At 41.8% G+C, this 19,465-nt stretch overlaps 1 protein-coding gene across 3 annotated transcripts in view; it reads right to left on the reverse strand.

Annotated features, from left to right (window-relative positions):
* Nucleotides 1-2,257: 2,257 nt before the first annotated feature.
* ANAPC5 (anaphase promoting complex subunit 5) overlaps nucleotides 2,258-19,465 on the reverse strand; it is a 38,852-nt gene continuing 21,644 nt past the window's right edge. For 2 of the 3 annotated variants that reach the window (XM_032603078.1, XM_032603080.1), the window contains 10 exons: nucleotides 17,369-17,450; nucleotides 16,644-16,733; nucleotides 15,252-15,433; nucleotides 14,068-14,203; nucleotides 10,136-10,210; nucleotides 7,376-7,497; nucleotides 6,808-6,915; nucleotides 6,577-6,724; nucleotides 2,987-3,149; nucleotides 2,258-2,589 (listed from right to left, as the gene is read on the reverse strand). In XM_032603078.1, the coding sequence (XP_032458969.1) occupies nucleotides 2,378-2,589; nucleotides 2,987-3,149; nucleotides 6,577-6,724; nucleotides 6,808-6,915; nucleotides 7,376-7,497; nucleotides 10,136-10,210; nucleotides 14,068-14,203; nucleotides 15,252-15,433; nucleotides 16,644-16,733; nucleotides 17,369-17,450 (1,318 nt within the window). In that variant the 3' untranslated portion in view covers nucleotides 2,258-2,377. Of the gene's footprint in view, nucleotides 2,590-2,986; nucleotides 3,150-6,101; nucleotides 6,176-6,576; nucleotides 6,725-6,807; nucleotides 6,916-7,375; nucleotides 7,498-10,135; nucleotides 10,211-14,067; nucleotides 14,204-15,251; nucleotides 15,434-16,643; nucleotides 16,734-17,368; nucleotides 17,451-19,465 lie in introns of those variants that run through there. The other variant, XM_032603079.1, reaches the window with a different exon arrangement.

The following is a 19,465-nucleotide window of genomic DNA, read 5'->3' on the forward strand; positions in this document are numbered from 1 at the left end:
CCTGCCCCAGGACTGGAAACACTCAACACCAAACCTGCTGGGGAGAGTTTCCATCATGCCAAGCCACTGGCGTGGGTCATGACCCCACTCCTCTCATCCCCTTTGAGGATCTATCCTCAGGCCTCTGGTATAGACCCAAATGCCCATTGGTTATTTACTTTTAGTTCCCTACTCACCAAACCCCTTCTCCATTTAACCAAATCATTGATTCTTATACCCCTACATTAAACCACCCATAATTACACTGTTCTGATTCTTCCTTCTCCCACCAAATGCTCCACCAGGAAAAGAGATAATTAGCTGTAATCCAGACAGTTATGAGTTTTTGGGTCACTCTGATGTTTCCAACTTTCCATTTAACCCACTATTCCTTCCTGAAGAAGCCAGGCTCCAGCCAACAAATCTAAGTCACAGATGGCAGGGAGCCTCAGACTCTTTATATTAGCTTTGGATGCAGGCCTGGCAGGGTGAATGTGCAGCAAGCTGAGAGCAGGGTCGGGCAGGAGACTTCACGGGCATGCCAACTGTGCAGTCAAACAGGGCTGTGTGTTTAGAAGGGCCCCGTACCTGGCTTAACGCTCCACTTAATATAGGCCTCAGGACTTCCCCGGTGGCACAGTGGTTAAGAATCTGCCTGCCAATGCAGGGGACATGGGGTCGAGCCCTGGTCCGGGAAGATCCCACATGCTGGTGAGCAACTAAGCCCGTGCACCACAACTACTGAGCCTGCGCTCTACAGTCCGCGAGCCACAACTACTGAGCCAACATGCCACAACTACTGAGCCAATGTGCCACAACTACTGAAGCCCGCACGCCTAGAGCCTGTGCTCTGCCACAAAAGTCACAGCAATGAGAAGCCCGCGCACCGCAACGAAGAGTAGCCCCCGCTACTCCACTCGCCCGCGGCTAGAGGAAGCCCACATGCAGCAACAAAGACCTGACACAGCCAAAAATAAATAAATTTTTAAAAATTATATATATATATATATATAGGCCTTGTAATTTTACTTTGCACTGGGCCCCACAAATTATGTAGCTGGTCCTGGTCAGGTGTAATGATGTCTAGTTTTTATGTCACCCCATCTCTTGAACTTTCTTACGCTGAGGCAGAGTAAGATCACTTCGTAGATTGGAAGGAGCTTAAGTACATTGACCAAAAATGACATCAGATTAGAGAATATATGGGAAGAATCGAAAGAAACTGATTAATAATGGTTACTTCCTGGGAGGAAGAATTACATCTTACTATACAGCCTTTAACAATATTTAATTTTTACCATCTACGTATATAACCTTTCAAATAAATGTAAGGAAAGATTTTTAAACATCAACATACTAATTAGTGTCTTTATCTCCACACTGAGTCTCTTATTTTCAGAGCAGCTGTCTTTGGCCAGCAAACGCACCCTAATGAGTGGGAGTTGTTTTACACTGTTTCGAAGAGCTCTGGGGATAAATTATTTCCCATCCGAAGGTTTAAATTTAACAGAGAAAGAGCCACTGATAGAAGCTGCAAAATTTGGTTGGTTCCTGGTTGCTGTTTTGGATTTGAAACACGGGGATTTTTCTGTGAACACTGAAGGGTAAGATAAATACACAAACAGAGCAATAACTGGCTTCTGCAGGGCTGAGATATGTAAATTAGTGTATATTTGAGCGATAGCATCCACACACCTCTGAGCTTCAGACCCTTTCTCAACTTATAATCACCTCATTCATGATGAATTCCTTATCATCATCCCTGATTTATTAAGTATAGAAAAAATATACCCATGCAGAAGATATGAGAAAGCCAACCCCCAGAAAGTGACTGAAACATGCTTCTTGTCATTGGTCCAAAAACCATAAAAAGATCTTTCCCATCTTAATCTCCAGTCAGGGACTGACATGTGCTTGCAAGTACACACAGACCCAACCCAAGCACCAGTCCAGCAGAACAAAACAGGGGAGCTTCCAAAGGAAAATCCAAGCCTCCGAGAAACCTGCACCAACCCCCTCGAGAGATCTACCAATACCCGAAAGAGCTCTTGTCTGAGCATAGGTGCAAAATGAATTTACACACTGGTGGAGAGTGTGCACAACTGCTAATAAGATATTGGCAACTTTGCCCAGAGAGAACATAATCTTTAACACTTGCACTAAGTTATTAATAAACCAGCCACTTATTAACAAAATGTTGGTATCCTTTGCTATCAAAAGAAAGAAAAGGGAAAACAAAAAACAAATATGTATATTTTAGCAACAAAATAAGACAAACTAATCAGAATGCAGTTTATTCATAAGACAGATATCAAATACATCATTTATATGGAGGGAGGGAGTATGAACAAGTCCAAAATCATCTACTCTGCACAGTGGTCCAGTGGGGATGTTCTCACTAGAGAAGATTTATCAAGGGCACCCCATGAAAGGGCAGGTCCTGATGCAGCTGCCGGAAGAGCATCGCACACCGGTTCCTCTCCTGGGTCTTCCCCAGGGTGTGGTAGAGTCTGGCCTGGAAGTAAACGACGTCTCTGATCTGCTCTTTGCAGTCGACCTTTGCAAAATAGTTCTTGGCTTCACTGAGGTTCTCAATGGCGGCCTCAAGAACTGATGGAAAATGGGGAAAATACCACACATATTTAACTCAATGCTTCACATATAGTTTTCAAAGCTTAATATCTATTTTTATTGATTTAACATATACCAGAAACTTTTACATTCTACTCTTTGAGAAGAAACAAACAGACAAACAAAAAAACACCACTAAGTCTTGAGTACTGATTTCCAGCCTCACACCTAGTTCTGTAGGGTTAAAATAACAATTCACTTGCCCTCAACCTTCATGCAAGTATGCAAGTGAAAGCACTTTAAATGCTGCATGAAATTATAACATATATTTGTGAACACTCAAAACTTAAATACTGTCCCAAGTTTAATGTCTTTTCCCCTTCTTTACAAGTTTTCTGTAATAGTATTACCTAACAATCTTTGTATGGTTTCCTACCTGCTGCTTTCTTCAGTGGCTCATAGGAAGCTGCTGAAGCCACCTGGCACTTGGCCACCAAGAACATGGCACGGCCTTTGTCCAGGACAGCCCCGTCAGCCAAGATGGGCTCAATGGCCATATGGAGAAGACTTAAGGCCTGTTCTGGGATTCCAAGGATGAGCTGAAAAAGAAACATCATGGTGCTATACACACCCACACCCACTGCCGACTACAGGAAGGGCTTCATTTCTGGCTCTTCTCTTCTGAATGGCAATGTCTGGCTTACTTTCTCCCTGACATGTACTATCTTTAATGTGCACCACACTCTTAGAAAACATAACGTGTGACAATCGGTTTCAGGCTACAATAGATAAGGGAGGGAGTAGTTATTTACATTATAGAAAGGTCTCTGTCTTTACAAAAATCTTTTACATTGATGATTCAAAAAGGTTGAACTAGCTGTATAAGAATCACTAGGAGAAAAGGAACCACTTTAAAAAAACTCAAAAATATATAGTAAAATAAACAAGGGTACACTAGAAACATCCATTTAACAGAAAATAAACAGTAATGGAGGAACAAGAAAAGATGTAAGACATATAGAAAAATATAGCAAAATAGAAGTAAATCCTTTCAAATCCATAATTAAATTAAATGTAAATGGCTTAAACTCTTCAATTAAAAGGAAGAGATTGGCAGAACAGATTTTTGCAAACATGATAAAACTATATGTTATCTATAAGAGACTCACTTTAGATTAAAAGACATAAATAGGCTGAAAGTAAAAGGATAGTAAAAAAAGATATTCCATGCAAACAGTAACCAAAAGAGAGCTGGACTGATTATACTAATATCAGACAAAATAGACTTTAAGTCAAAAACTGTAATAAGAGACAAAGGACATTATATACTGATAAAGGGCCAATTCATCAAGAAGATACAACAATTATAAACATATATACACCAAACAACAGAAACCCAAAATATATGAAGCAAAAACTGACAGAACTGAAGGGAGAAATAGTTCAACAATAATAGTTTCAGAGTTCAATACTCTACTTTCAATAGTGGATAGAAACTTAACAGAAGATCAGCAAGGAAATAGAAGACTTGAGCAAGACTATAAACCAACTAGCCCAACAACAGCAGAACACATATTCTTCTCAAATGTACATGGAACATCTCCCAGGATAGACCATATGTTATGCCACAAAATAACACTCATATTTTAAAAGGTTTAAATCATACAAAATATCTTCTCTGACCACGTGAAGTTAAATTAGAAAACAGTAATAAAAGGGAATCTGAAAAATTCACAAATATGTGGAAATTAAACAACACACTCGTAAATAGTCAAAGTGTCAAAGAAGAAATCACAAGGGAAATTAGAAAATACCTTGAGATGAACAAAAACACAACATACCAAAACTTATGGGATGCAGTGAAAACCTATAGGATACGGTGTTCAGAAGAAAATTTATAGCTGTAAAAGCAAACATTAAAAAATAAAAGAATCTCTGGGGCTTCCCTGGTGGCGCAGTGGTTGAGAGTCCACCTGCCGATGCAGGGGACACGGGTTCGTGCCCTGGTCTGGGAAGATCCCACATGCCGCATAGCGGCTGGGCCCGTGAGCCATGGCCGCTAAGCCTGCGTGTCCGGAGCCTGTGCTCCACAACAGGAGAGGCCACAGCAGTGAGGGGCCCGTGTACCGCAAAAAAAAAAAAAAAGAAAGAAAAAGAAAGTGAAAAGACAACCCAGAGAATGGGACAAAATATTTGCAAATCATATATCTGACAAGCGTCTAGCAACCAGAATATATAAAAACTCTTACAACTGAAAACTAAAATTAGACAACCCAATTTAAAAACAGGTAAAGGACTTGGACATTTCTCCAGGAACATACACAAATGGCCAGTACTCACACGAAAAGATGCTCCATATTATTACTTATTAGGGAAATGCAAATCAAAACCACAATGAGATATAACTTCACACTAATAAAATGGAAAATAACAAGTGCTGGCAGAGATATAGAGAAAGTGGAACCTTCATACATTGCTGGTGAGAATATGAGATGGTAGAGCCGCAGTGGAAAACAGTTTGGTGGTTCCACAAAAAAGTTAAACAAAGAACTATATGACCCAGCAATCCCACTGTTAAGTATACCCAAGAGAAATGAAAACATATATCCAGAAAAAAACTTGTACATCAATGTTAAGAGCTATTTATAATAGTCAAAAGGTGGAAACAACCCAAATGTCCATCAACTTATGAATGGATAAACAAAATGTAGTGTATCCATCTGATGGAACAGTATTCCATTAGAAGGAATCTAGAACTGACTGACACATGCCACAACATGAATGAATCCTGAAAACATGATGCTAAGCGAAGAAGCCAGACACAAAGGCCACACACTGTATGATCCCATTGATATGAAATATCCAGAACAGGCAAACCCACAGAGACAGAAAACAGACTAGTGGTTGCCAGGGGCTGGAGGGAGGAGGAAGTGGGGAATGACTGCTTCAGAAATAATGGGTCTGGGCTTTCTATTTGGTGTGGTGAAAATATTCTGGAATTAGACAGTGGTGATGTTTGCAAAATAATGTAAATATTCTAAAAACCACTGAACTGTATACTTTGTGTGTGTGTGTGTGTGTGTGTGTGTGTGTTTTGCGGTATGCGGGCCTCTCACTGTTATGGCCTCTCCCGCTGCGGAGCGCAGGCTCAGCGGCCATGGCTCACGGGCCCAGCCGCTCCGCGCCATGTGGGATCTTCCCAGACGGGGCACAAACCCGTGTCCCCTGCATCGGCAGGCGGACTCTCAACCACTGCGCCACCAGGGAAGCCCTGAACTGTATACTTTTAAATGGTAAATTTTATGTTATGTGAATTTTATCTTAATTAAGAAAAAAAAATCACTGGGGAAGCTGGTAAGGAAAATAGACTCCTAGGCTCCTCCCCTAGAGATTCTGACTCTGTAGGTTTGAGGCAAGGCCAGATATGCAGATATTTTTAAAATCTCCCCAACAATGCTGATGCATGGTTTGGGGAACCTCTGCTTTAGTTAGTAAATTCCTCCAGTAAGTTCAAAATTCATTCATTCAATAAATATTTATTAAAAACCTACTATGTGTGGATCCTATTAGGTACCACAGGATATAGCAGGGAAAAAACAGTCCCTTCTCTCATGGTCTTTACATTCTACAGGGAGAGACAGAAAACAAACATAAAATACAATTTAACTTCCAAAACCTTTCAATGAACACATGACTTCCTCATTTCCTTATTCATTCTCTTGTTAAATCAAGCATAGCTCTGGGCCAGCTAAGTCATTAATATGATGCAAATGTCCTCAATGAAGAGGCACATCCTCCTTAGTAAATACACAGCTCGGTAAAGCCAGTACCACTGGGAGGTGTCAGCCTGTCACCAAGTTCACAACTCCAGACTTCCATGGAAGGCTTGCACAGTGACACTACCTTCCCAGATTTCAATATTAAGAAGCAAAAGCTCATTACTATCCTTTTCAAAACCAAAGAGTAGTAACAGACTCACCAGTTCTTGAGCACAAATATGTGCTATAAAAACAGAGATCAGCTTACCTGGGCAAAAGCCAAGTTCAGCACTGTTTCAGAGGCCAAATGCTGCAACCGGTACTCCTTGGAGAGAGCCAGAGCCTGCAGGAGCACAGGCAGCGCGATGGTAGGGGAGGAAGATCGCCAGTACAGCTCTGCCACAGACAGCAGGACACTGCCCACAAAGAGGAAGACATGGGATGACAATAACCAGCACAAAGTACCACCTAGGTGAGATGCACAAAAGCCCTGCCTTACCTGATCACCATTTCTGTATTCCTGATTTTCTGACAATGAATCAACAATTTTTGTAAAAGCTTGTGCGCCTCTGACATTTGGTTCTGAGCTTGTAGTACAATTGCTTTTCTGACACAGAAACAAAATAAACACAAATGGTTATGTTGATGTTTTGCAAGGGTTGTAAGTAGAGTCACTTGCAGGTTTAGAATCTCTATTTCCCCAATTAGACTGTAATTGTAACCTCCCAAGGGGAATAACTGTGTCTGATATAATTTTTCTTAAAAGAGAAAAAAAAATTGTGTGTATGTGTGTGTGTGTGAGCACATGTGTGCACATACACACATACATGCACACAAGAAAAAAGTCTGGAATTATAGATAGCATGTTAGTGATTATTTCTGGGTACTATTTAACTTTCTCCATTTTGTTTATTTGTATTTTCTAATGGTCTGTAATAAACAGGTAATAAATAGAAAAAAAAGGTTTTTTTCCTAAGCTAATCAATTAAGTCACACACAAAACAAATAAGAATAAAGCCATTTGAGAACTACTTCATTCTGGGGTTGGAATTTTCAAAATTTCTTACCTGTATACACCCTCTATGCTATTAAGAGCTGTGATTCCTGTAACAATTGAATCAGCCAAATGATATTTGCCATCATTCATTGCTCTGTCAAACTGTATTTTTTGATCACACAGCATCCATAACTAGTAAGAAAAAAAACACAGTTAAGAACAGAATGGCAGGGGCGTCCCTGGTGGCGCAGTGGTTAAGAATCCGCCTGCCAATGCAGGGGACACGGGGTCGAGCCCTGGTCCGGGAAGATCCCACATGCCACAGAGCAACTAAGCCCATGCACCACAACTACTGAGCCTGTGCTCTAGAGCCCGCGAGCCACAACTACTAAAGCCCGCGCACCTAGAGCCTGTGCTCCACAACAAGAGAAGCCACCCACCGCAAGGAGAAGCCTGCGCACCACAACGAAGAGTAGTCCCCACTCCCCGCAACTAGAGAAAGGCCGCACACAGCCAAAAAAAAAAAAACAAAGAACAGAATGGCAGATGCTCACCTCATTATTCAACAGAAATATAAAAGTATTTTCGCTTGCTTAACAAATATCCTTACAATTCACACACTTTTTTTTTTAGATCAAAAAAATTTTTTTTAAATATTTCAAGTCTGTGGAAAAGCACTAAGAATAAAATAACAAAACATGTATCGCAACCATCAACTTTGTCAAATCACAACATTTTGCTTTACTTGCTTTGGATACTACTGCACATTATTGAGGTACTTTGCAAATTCCATTCTCCTCTTTCTGTTTTCAAAGGAAGCATGTGATTTGTTATTTATCATTCCCATTTTTTTTTAAGAATTTTTTTTAATGACTGACCTATGACGATTGATTATTCATTCATTCATTTATTTACCACACGGCATGTGGGATCTTAGTTCCCCGACCAGGGATTGAACCCACACCCCTTGCATTGGAAGTGAGGAGTCTTAACCACTGGACCACCGGGGAAGTCCCCCCAATCATGTTTTTATACTTTTACAAAATATTTACTTATCCTTAAACAATATATAGTATGAAAAAAAACAATATATAGTATGATCTTACACGTTTTTAAACTTTGTGTAAATAGATAGTATCATACTGTACGCATCCTTGACAACTCGCTTTTAAGCTCAACATTATTTTGGGGAGGCTTACACATGTTAATACAAGTAGTTCTAGTTCATTCCTCTTCACTGATGAATAGTTTTCAATTGTATGAATATGCAACAACTTATCTATTCTCATGTTGATGGGTATTTAGGTACTTCCAATTTCTCACTCTTCTGAACAGTGCTGCAGCAAACACTCCCCTACATCATCCCCTGTGCTGTGCAACAGTTACCCTGGGTATACAGCAAGCCGTGGGAAAGCTGGGCTGCAGGACATGTGCACCTTCTCCTTAACACAGTGCCCATTTGTTCTCCAGATGGGTCACACCAGTTTACACTCCCTGCCGGCGGTGTATGACATGACTCATTGCTCCACACCGTCACCAACAATTGGTGGTGTCAGATATGTTACTTCTGGCCAGTCTGTTGGGTATGAAATACCTCCTTATTTTTTCACTTGTATGCCCCTTGATCAACTGTCAGGCTGAGCATCTTTTCATCTCTTTATCAGCCATACATGTTTCTTTTAGAATGTGAGTTAAATCGTGTCTTTTTTTCTTGTTACTGTGCACCTTCTTAAAAAGTGCCTAGAACAGTAACCGAAACCGCTCCATCACATTAGCACTACCACAGAACCACGCTTAATTCTTTTTCCCCACAGCATCCTTGGGTACTAGCTTCTATTTTGTTTGCTTACCACCTTTCCGTCTGGGTACTCTGAATTCAGATCACAGCCAGCAGCAGTGAGATCCCAGCACAGCTCATAAGCAGACGGGCATTCACACCATATCTAATGAGGTGGGGCCAGCAACCCATGTGAACAGAAGCCCCCCCACCCCCGGCTCAGGGACCAACAGTAGGAGATTCCCAGGCCATGGTCTCTCATGATTTCAAATTCCCTAATTTAGTTAATACTAAACTTGGTAAAGGGAGGAAGAGAAAGAGGCCCCTCGTAATAGTTTTCTTGGCCCCATCAGAGATGGAAATTGGTGCAACAAGGAACAGAGTGCCTAGGACTGCTTTATAAAGTTCATTCCCTCTGCATACATCTTGCCAAAAGGTTATTCAATTCTGGGAGGAAAAGGTTAGAGCTGCCAAGTGGGAGAAAACAGAGTAACAAAACGGAGACCTAATTCTTTATCTATCAAAGGACACTGACGATTTCTTTGCTTATTCCCATACAGTTAGAGGTATAGGGAATACTAATTTAAAACCACGAAGACAGGAATGAAAAAAGTACCCTACTTTGATCTTTTCTCAGAGTTTATTCCTCAGCCTTCTGGAACGCATTTTACAGAGTCTCCTATGTTGACCTCAAAGCACAGATGTCACAGAAAGGAACCAAGACACGAGAGGCTGAGGGGAGACTCTAAAATACCCTATTTTGACAATAATACAGTAAAAATGGTATTTTCAAAAATAAATCGATGAGGCCTTCCCTGGTGGTGCAGTGGTTGAGAGTCCGCCTGCCGATGCAGGGGACGCGGGTTTGTGCCCCGGTCCAGGAAGATCCCACATGCCGCGGAGCAGCTGGGCCCGTGAGCCATGGCCTCTGAGCCTGCGCGTCCGGAGCCTGTGCTCCGCAATGGGAGAGGCCACAACAGTGGGAGGCCCGCGTACCGCAAAAAAAAAAATAAATAAATAAAATAAATCGATGACACACAAAAGGCAGGTTACCTGGGCATGCTGACTGTTAGGTGGGAATCGCTCCTTCAAGTGCTTTAACACTTCCGAAGCTGCAGCGAAACAGCCCTAAAATAGAAAGCCACGATTTTTTTAGCACACCTGTGCTGACACCACACCTGCTATCCCACTCACAGGACATGAGTATGACTCACCTGTTCTTGGTGCAGCAGCCTGACGACCCTAGGCAGAGACTGTCAAATATCAAGGGGCCATTTTTTTTAGGCTCTAATGTATTTCACTTGTACATTAAAAAAAAATTTTTTTAATTACACCTGTAATACATGTTCACTCTAGGAAAAAAACTTACGAAACACATGTGAACAATGAGAAAAAGGCAAATTACTTTTAATCCCACCAAAGATAATCACAGTAATTTCTCGGCACATATCCTTCTGAACTTCTCATATTCACATGAATATAAAACATATAAGTATTCCAAAAATAGGTATACATACCATTTTTGTAAACTGCCTATTTACCACATGGTAGGTACTCAATAAATATTTTTTGAATGAATGAATCTTTACAGTGTCAACAAATACAAATCTATACATCACAGTATTTTATTAGGTAAATAAATTATAGTCCAATCAAAATAATCTCCGGGCTTCCCTGGTGGCGCAGTGGTTGAGAGTCCACCTGCCGATGCAGGGGACACGGGCTCGTGCCCCGGTCCGGGAAGATCCCACACGCCGCAGAGCGGCTGGGCCCGTGAGCCATGGCCGCTGAGCCTGCGCGTCCGGAGCCTGTGCTCTGCAACGGGAGAGGCCACAACAGTGAGAGGCCCGCGTACGCCCCCCCAAAAAAAAAAATCGCCTAGTTTGGGATATTTTGATTGTTTCCAATTTTTTCCATTTTAAAAATGCTAGAATGATTATCTTGGTGGATACATCTTTGCATACTTGTCCAATTATTTCCTTAGGATAATACCTTAGAAGTAAAATTGCTGGGCTAAATGGTAGACACTTTTAAGCTTTTTGATAGGTATATTACTAAATTACCATACAGAAATGTACCAAGTACTCTTTTTTTTTTTTTTTTTTGCGGTACGCGGGCCTCTTACTGTTGTGGCCTCTCCCGTTGCGGAGCACAGGCTCCGGACGCGCAGGCTCAGCGGCCATGGCTCACGGGCCCAGCCGCTCCGCGGCATGTGGGATCTTCCCGGACCGGGGCACGAAGCCGTGTCCCCTGCATCGGCAGGCGGACTGTCAACCACTGCGCCACCAGGGAAGCCCATACCAAGTACTCTTATACCAGCATTCTACACCTTTCTCCTCCCCTGATATTTAAGCTTCTTTGCCTATTTGTTTGATGAAATGGGTTATTTCACTGTGTTAATTTGAATTCCTTTAATGACTAGATTGAAATTTTTTCATGTTTTATAATCATTTATGTTTTTTCTGTGAATACATGTTCATGTCTTTTTTACACTCTTATATTGCTAGAATGTCTATCTTATTAAGCCCCCAAAAGCTTTTCAATTTGTCCCTATCCTTTGATCAGGTAGTATATCTTCAGTCTATATAGAAGCTCAGTTAGACCACAGGTGAACTTCTATTTGAAGTGAATTAAGTCGAAAGTATACTGAATTATAATAAAAGATCATTAATCTTTTTATTCTTGTGATTTTAACTGGCCAGTCTTGCCAATTATTTTCATGACTACCATGACTACCATACGGAGTTCGGCGTGTGGATCTAGATGGCTGTCAAACCTTCAGGCCAAGTAGATAGAACAGCACTCCCCCAAAACATTCCTATTGTGACCTGCCATTTCCTGAGGCTGGGAGAGGAATGTGACACGACGAACCAGAGTTACGCAGAAGGAGTAAAGGGGGCCGGATCTCTTAGCACTTCCTCTGGGCTGCAGGAGGAAGCTCACAAACAGCAGTTCAGACCCCGTAACTTCCTTCTAGGTTCACCCAAGCCCCAGTCACTACCACAACGAAGTGCAGCATCCAGTTTATCTAGAGATCAGTTTCAGGACACAACGGGAAGCACAACACAAAGGAAATAAAAGAGCAAATAGAAATTCATGATAAAACTGCCTTCTCCGCAGTTGGCCAAGCTTAATTTCATAGGTGTAAGTCTAACCTGTATAATTGAAAATGCGACAGTCATCAGCTCAGTGGGTTTATCTACGTGGTCAATGTTCTGACACTAGAAAAGTCTTTCTAAGGCAGGTTGAGAAGAGGTGGGGAAAGAGACCGAATTGAAATAAAGTGGCCACTGACTGTCTTCTAGCTGTACAATTAGAGGTCTCCTAGCACATCCACTGGAGCCAGGCAACAATGGCGTCAGCAGGTCTTTCACATAAGCCCGGAGATGGAAAGATTAATACAGACCCAAAGAGCATGGTATTACCCCCAGAAAAATCACAGAACTATTAACAACTGAACTTGGAGAAAGCTAAGGCTAAAGAATTGAGCCAAGACCAGATTTTTGTAAAGCGGTTCTCCATTCCAGGAGATGAAGAAATAACTTCCGCCCTACATCACTCAAAGAGAACCAAAGGGAAGTTATTCCACTCTTTAAGCTTGGGGTCAGTGGGGAGAATCCTACTTGAAAAAGTCACAAGGGGACACTTTAAATGGGTGGATTGTATGGCATGTGAATTCTATCTCAATAAAGTTGTTGGGGAAAAAAGTCAAAAAAAAAAAAAAAGTCAACATGAGGCTCGTACCAAATACCTAACTGAATGTTCACTGACTCATTTATTACAAACGCTCCACTTAACCAAGGCACCAGCAGAGGAAAAGAATCCACGTTAAAGAGGTTCCAGAACCATTACGGGGGGGGGAAAAAGACCAAGAAAGTGATTAATGTGCAACATTCCTGGAGGAAAGCAAACAGCAAGAGCAGCTGGTCTGCTGTTTTAATGTCAGAGAGCTCGGGCGGGCGCTGCTTCCCAGATACAGGAAGATAGCAGCTGATGCAGGTGCAGGCAGACGCCATCAGCCAGAGCCCATCCATGTCCTTTGTTTACACAACCACTTAGAGGATTGTAAAATGCTAAAGTATGTCTAGTAGAGGGAGATATTTATAGACTTCTGAAAGGGGTGGAAACCACTCAAAGATTTTAGGATGCAGATTAAGGAATACTGAGTGTTACGATGCAACCTAACGATCATTATTATACCACAAAGAGCTGGAGAAAATAACACGATCAAGGAAATGTGCTTACAGCAAGGCAGCAGTTAGTTAGAGGGCTTTAGATAAGAGCTTTCCCTTACCTTTTCCCATGGAAGAAGATACTTTTGAGCAAAGGGGAAAGCAGCCTAGAGCATCGTGAGAGACCCTTTAATCAATCCCCTATAAAGAGAATCGTGTGAAATTACTTGGGCTGTAAGTAAAGGTAATGCCCTATTCCAACCGTCTTTCTTTGGAGTCAATCAGACTTGGGTTGAAGATCTGACACTGACATTTACTGGCTGTGGATATGGGATTTAGCTCCCTGGAGCTCAGTTTCTTTTCTGTGAAATAGGGGTGATGATAAAGCTGACCTTACGAGGCTACTATAAGGAATCAGGAAGATGATACATGTAAATCGCTAAGCATAGGGCCCGGCACAGGACAAATGTACAACAAACCTTGGCTGTTGTCATCTTAGCTGTACTCTTATTATGTTCTTCCCTTTCCCACAAACATACACAGCTCTACTACCCTAAATTTCAAAGACTCCTTTTTATTCCATTTGGTACATAGAAACAGCTGACCTCTCACTCTCTTCCCTGATGCCAAAAGAGATCCCAAGTTCAACAAACCTTGCAGACTCCACACCCAGTCCATTTCTACTGGTGGGATTTCACCCTTCCAACCACTTGCATCCAAACAGACCCGTCCAGTGCTTTTCTCAAGCACTAGAGGACAGAAATGGCGGGGCCTACATGGCTCCAGAAGCACAGGGCCCGGCCACCTGCCCACCTGCTCCGCGTGCAGCTCGGCGAGGTGGCCCAGCGCCACAGCGAACGATTCCGTGTTGTTCTGCTGCACACCTGCGTTCACCGAGTCTAGGCTGTTCATGCTCAGCAGGAGCTGGGCTTGCTGCAGGGCCATGGTGCTGGGGAGGAGACACAGGAAGCCCCGTCAGTCAAGAGACACAGGCTGCCCTCAGCCACACCCTAGTTACCTTGGGTGGAAACAGGAGGAAGCAGGCTCTGGCTTCCGGGGAGCAGCTGCCTCCCAAAGCCAGTTCTCCTGTCCTCGGGACGAGGAGAGCAGAAAAGCATCCTGGATGTGCAGCCCCAAAGAAAACGTAGTGGTTACGGCACAATTGGGAGCTCCAAGCTCCAGACCGCCCCACTGCCTCTAATTTTCCCTGTGGTCACAGTATGTTAATTAGTTTTCACGGGTAAATTCAGACCTGATGCCATCCTGGCACCGGCTGCTCTGACAGTGGAAGCAGTGGCTAGTGTCTGCAGCTGTTTCAGACCACATTGTGCCAAAAATTATTTCAAGTACAAAAACAAGACTGATAAAATAGGCACTTCCTTTCATGACTGAATTCCTAGAAACAGCATATTGTCTAGGTGAGGTAGCTCCAGGATTAAAAATCTGGTTCAGAAGTTTACTTCCGAGCTACAGGAGGCTAAATGGGAATTACACACAAAGCTGGAGACAGTCCAGAGAATACATCCTGGGTAACAGGGAAGCAACTTTCTTTACATAGCAGCTTTTGGGTTAAGGGGGTGCTCGGCTTGAGTGACTGTGGCCCATGCCTCCTGGCCAACAGGAAGAGAGGTTCCCATCTCAGAGTGCAGGGGCATGGTACTTGGAGTCAGAGGACCTGGGCTTGAGTCTGGGCTCTGTCACTTGTTAATTCGTTTGTGATCTGGGGCAGATCAGATTTGTGAACCTTGTCCTATGCATCCTGGAATGGAGATCACCCCCCAGTTACCTCCCAGAGCTGTTGGGAGGAGTAAATAAAAATGCACATAGGAAAAATCTTTGCAAAGTCTGTGCAAAGTAGAAAATGTTTTAAAATTCTAAAGCGCTTTCTTTAATCCCCTGTACAAACAACCTCCATCCATTTGGCCTTCACAGAACCCATTTACTGGCTTCTGCTCATCTATAAAAGGATTCATGCCCTCATAGCCTGGAAGACCCACCTGCGGCCGTAGAGTCTCCAGATGGCTGTTTTCTGTGCGATGCTGATGTCGATGAGCTCTGACAAGCTGTGTTTCCAGTGCAGGAGGTCGGAGTCCTTTAGTGCATCCATAAGTTTGTTTGCGGTCTTCCCAGCAAAAGCTCTCTGCTGAACTAGGGACTGTATTCCCAGAGAGGCGAGGTACTAAGGGGACAGACATACGCACAACTCATGATAGAGATTACGTGGCAAAATTTTGTTTTGCTCTTCAGAAATTTGGCATATTTCATTTCAGCACGCGCACAATGATAGCACTATTGAAAAAGAGTACCTTAAGCCTGACCCTGACCCGTATGCGATATGTTCCTGAAAAACTGGGGATGGAAGAGAGGGTAATAGTACAATGGGAAGAGCCAGGGCTTTGAAATTAAACGGATCTGGACTTAAGCACTGCCTCTGCCATTTACCATGTGACCTGGGGCCAGTCACTTAGCTTCTTAGACAAGCCCATCTGTAAAATGGGCATCACACCCATCATAAAGAATTATTTTAAGGATTAAAATTAAATAGTATATATCAAACAGTGCTGGGCACATGATGTGGTAGGAGATTAAGAAAGGCTGCCTATTATGAGCATAATTATCTTTTCATTAACTTCTGGTATAATTTTCAAGGATGAAAGCTCAACTAAAAAAAGTCCACTTAAATCCGTAACAAAAATTGTGCTTAAGAAGTCTATCATTTATTTTTTAATTTTTTTTAGACAGAATAAGGTTCTTTGAGCAATAGTAATCTAGATTCTAACAGTCATTACTATTTCATGTGTAGAGACTATGCCCCTTCAATGCCCCTCAGTATTTGTCATCGAGGAATATAATTCAGGTCCTTCCCTGTTACTCAAAATGAGAAAGGACAAATCTGCTGGTCAGGTTTACTGGTTCCTGGCTTTGTTTATTATTTCAAATAAGGATCAGCAAACTTGTTCTGTAAAGGGCCAGATAGTAAATAATTTAGGTTTTGCAGGCCACAGTTGGTCTATGTCGCATATTCTTCTTTGTTTTTTTTCCCCAACTATTTAAAAATGTAAAACCCATTCTTAGCTTGAGGGCCATACATAAGCAGGCAGTGAGCCAGATCTGGCCCATGGACTGTAGAGTTTGCCAATCCCTGGTTTAAAAATAAGCCTTCCCTAAAAATTTTCTAAATAAATATGTGTAAGTTAGTGTTGATAATAAACTAAACAAAGATCTCATCAAGTTGATAAATGGAACTTTCACAGATGTTATTAGGATAAAGGGAGCAGAGAGAAACCCATCAAGAGAATTTAGTGGTTTAATAATTAAGGTCACATGAAACTACCAAGAATAAAACCATACCATTTGTTTAAACAATCTCACAGAAAGATGAGCCTTACCGGTAACCCAAAATGTACAGCTTTCTTCACAGAATGTTCTAGAAGAACATAGCTATCAGATCTCTTCTGTCCCAGCACATAAAGCCAGCTCTGGCAAGAGAAGTCATGAAAATGTATCATAACAATAATAATGGCTAATGTTCTGCTGAAAGCATCAGCATGGTTGTAAGAACAAATTAACAACTGACAAGATAAATCCTCTAAAATACACTTTCACAAATTATAAACCTAAATGAAACCCATCAAACACATTAAAACCATCAGACTGAAATAATCAAGCCATTTATCTTCTTCACCTCTGAGAGCAGTGAGTGGCAAATGTTCCAGAAAAAAAGCATGAAGCCCCCATATGGCCTGTAACTGAGAAAGTGAAATTCTCAGGTGGTTGCTGAAGTCTGTGTTCTACTTGTGCTTGGTGATGATGCTTTGACAGGACCAGGTCTTATCCAGTTACCAGTATTGCAAACACCTTTGTTAATGCCAACACTTGATGCGGCAGTTTTGCATGGCAAGCTGCATTAAAACTTGTAGACAAGAAATGCCTCCAAAGTAAAATGGACATCAAGAATTAAGAAACATAAATAAACATGGGTTGCCTTTCCTGAATTTCCCTGACCACCTAACTAGTTTCCCATCACTGCTGAGGACCTCCCAATTCAAACGGGACCTTTCGAAGGCCAACTCAACCCAAGGGCAGAACTTCCAAGACAGGAAGGTGGCCTCACCAAGCAATGCTGGAGACACACGTGATCGTTGGACTCCTGGGCAATCCTAATCGCCTCCTGCAGGGCAAGCTCTGCCTGTTGACTAATGACAGACTGAACATTAATAACTCATTAACAACCACAAACATGTACAAGCAACAGTAACAGGAAGTCATCTGTACGGTAATTCACCAGCGTGCAGGCCTCTGGGTTGGAAATTGAAACCATGGGCTTATTCCCTCAGAGGCACTCCCCTCCCCCAGCGGTAAGAAACAGTAACAGTGCAGATACAGAACATGTCCCTTCTAAGGTGGACTTCTACTAAAACGGACATGAAAGAATGGCTTTTCTTCATCCCAGCTCCTAAGATTTTTTTTTTTAGTTGTCTACTGCTGAGGGGAGGGACAAGGAGAGGATGTAAGATTTTACTTTCCATTGCCTTCGCTTCTGCATCATTTGAAAATTTTTTTTAACTACGGGATCTGATACTTTTATAATTTTTTCAATACTAGTTTTTAAAAGTATTTTGAGGATTTTCCCTTCTGAGATGTCTTCTTTCTGCTCATGTGGTTCTCCTCCCTCCGGGACGTGTCCCCCAACCTCGCAACTTCTGTGGAAACTCAGCCAACTGTTCCTGGCCCCACTGGGCCTTCGCTTCTGAAAAAGCCCACAGAAACGCTACCTGCTTGCGGTGCTTAATTAAATACTACTGTGCACCACCCTCTATTTATTTAATCTGTGTTAGTTTTATTTCTTCAACCTGCAGAGGGCACAGAAGTTCTATAAATACTGGATCACTGAGGATCTCAAAAAAGAATGAGGAATTCTATGGGTAGCACTTACATAGGGAAAAATTTATGTCAAATTTTCTATCAACACGAGCAATAGCCTCACACAATCAATTAACAGCTGAATTCTTCCTCAATAATTACCTGTTTGAATAAAGAAACCAGACACATTTTTACCTATTTTACATTTCTTTTAAATCCTTTTTAATGCTGAGAGGCACCAGAATATAAGCTATTTGAAAGCAGGAAGCATATCTTTACACACAGGCCCTCAATAAATATCAGTTGATTTAATTTTGTTGAACATCTGATGACCAAATAAATAATGTTACATTTAGAAAAAAGGCTTTTGGGAGAACTGTATAGATAGTATGCTAAAACAGGACTAAAGAAAGACTATTTTTCTCAGGTAGGAAGAAAAGGTAGATTACCAACACAGAAACTTCAAAGTTTCTGGCAAATCCTTAAAGAACCTATGGATTTCCATTGCTGCTAATCAGAAAAGCCTCTGATAAAAATTTTCAGTAAAAGAGCAAGAGGCAAACTGGTTGTAAGATCTGAAATGCATTGGCTGTCTACCGTTCGCAAAATGCCAGAGCAGAAAGATCTGTAGCCTCTAAACAACAGCTTCCTATGTCATTCAGTGTAAAAGCCAAAGTCCTTACTTGGGCCTACAGGACCCTAAACTCTCTGACCCCTGCCACCTCTACAACCTCGTCCTCCTCTATCCCCCCTTACTACAGCACTCTAACCACACTACTTGCTCCTCCTCAAACATGCCAAGTAAATCCTGCCTCAGGGCCTTTGAACTTTCCGTTCTAGCTAATAAGGACACTCTTTCTTCAGATAATGCACAGATTACTCACTCCCTCAATTCCTTTAAATCTCTATTCAAATATTAAGTTAATAGAGGCAAGGGAGGGCCGAGTTGCTACCTTACTATTTAAACAGAAATTTACAAATTGACAAATAAGTGATTTGTGTGTATATCTGGAAGAAGAGTGTTACTTATGAAAACAATAGTACTCCCCATCATCACTCTCTAATCTCTTATCCTGACCTATCACTACCTGATTCATTATAATTATGTTTAGTGCTGTTTATTATTTATCTCCCCCACTGTAAGCTCCATGAGAACAGGGGTATTTTTTTTCCTCTTTTTTTTCACTCCTGATCCCCAGCACCTAGAACAGTGCCTAGTACATAGTAGATGCTCAATAAGCAACTACAAAGATTTTCAAGAAATCTCCACAATCCTATTAGCTAAGTGAGAAAGATTTATACAAGCCCATAGCTCCAGGACTAAAAATAAAGAAGCCTGGAGTTGAGT

The sequence above is a fragment of the Phocoena sinus genome, chromosome 14 (genome assembly GCF_008692025.1).
Source record: "Phocoena sinus isolate mPhoSin1 chromosome 14, mPhoSin1.pri, whole genome shotgun sequence".
Classification (NCBI taxonomy): domain Eukaryota; kingdom Metazoa; phylum Chordata; class Mammalia; order Artiodactyla; family Phocoenidae; genus Phocoena; species Phocoena sinus.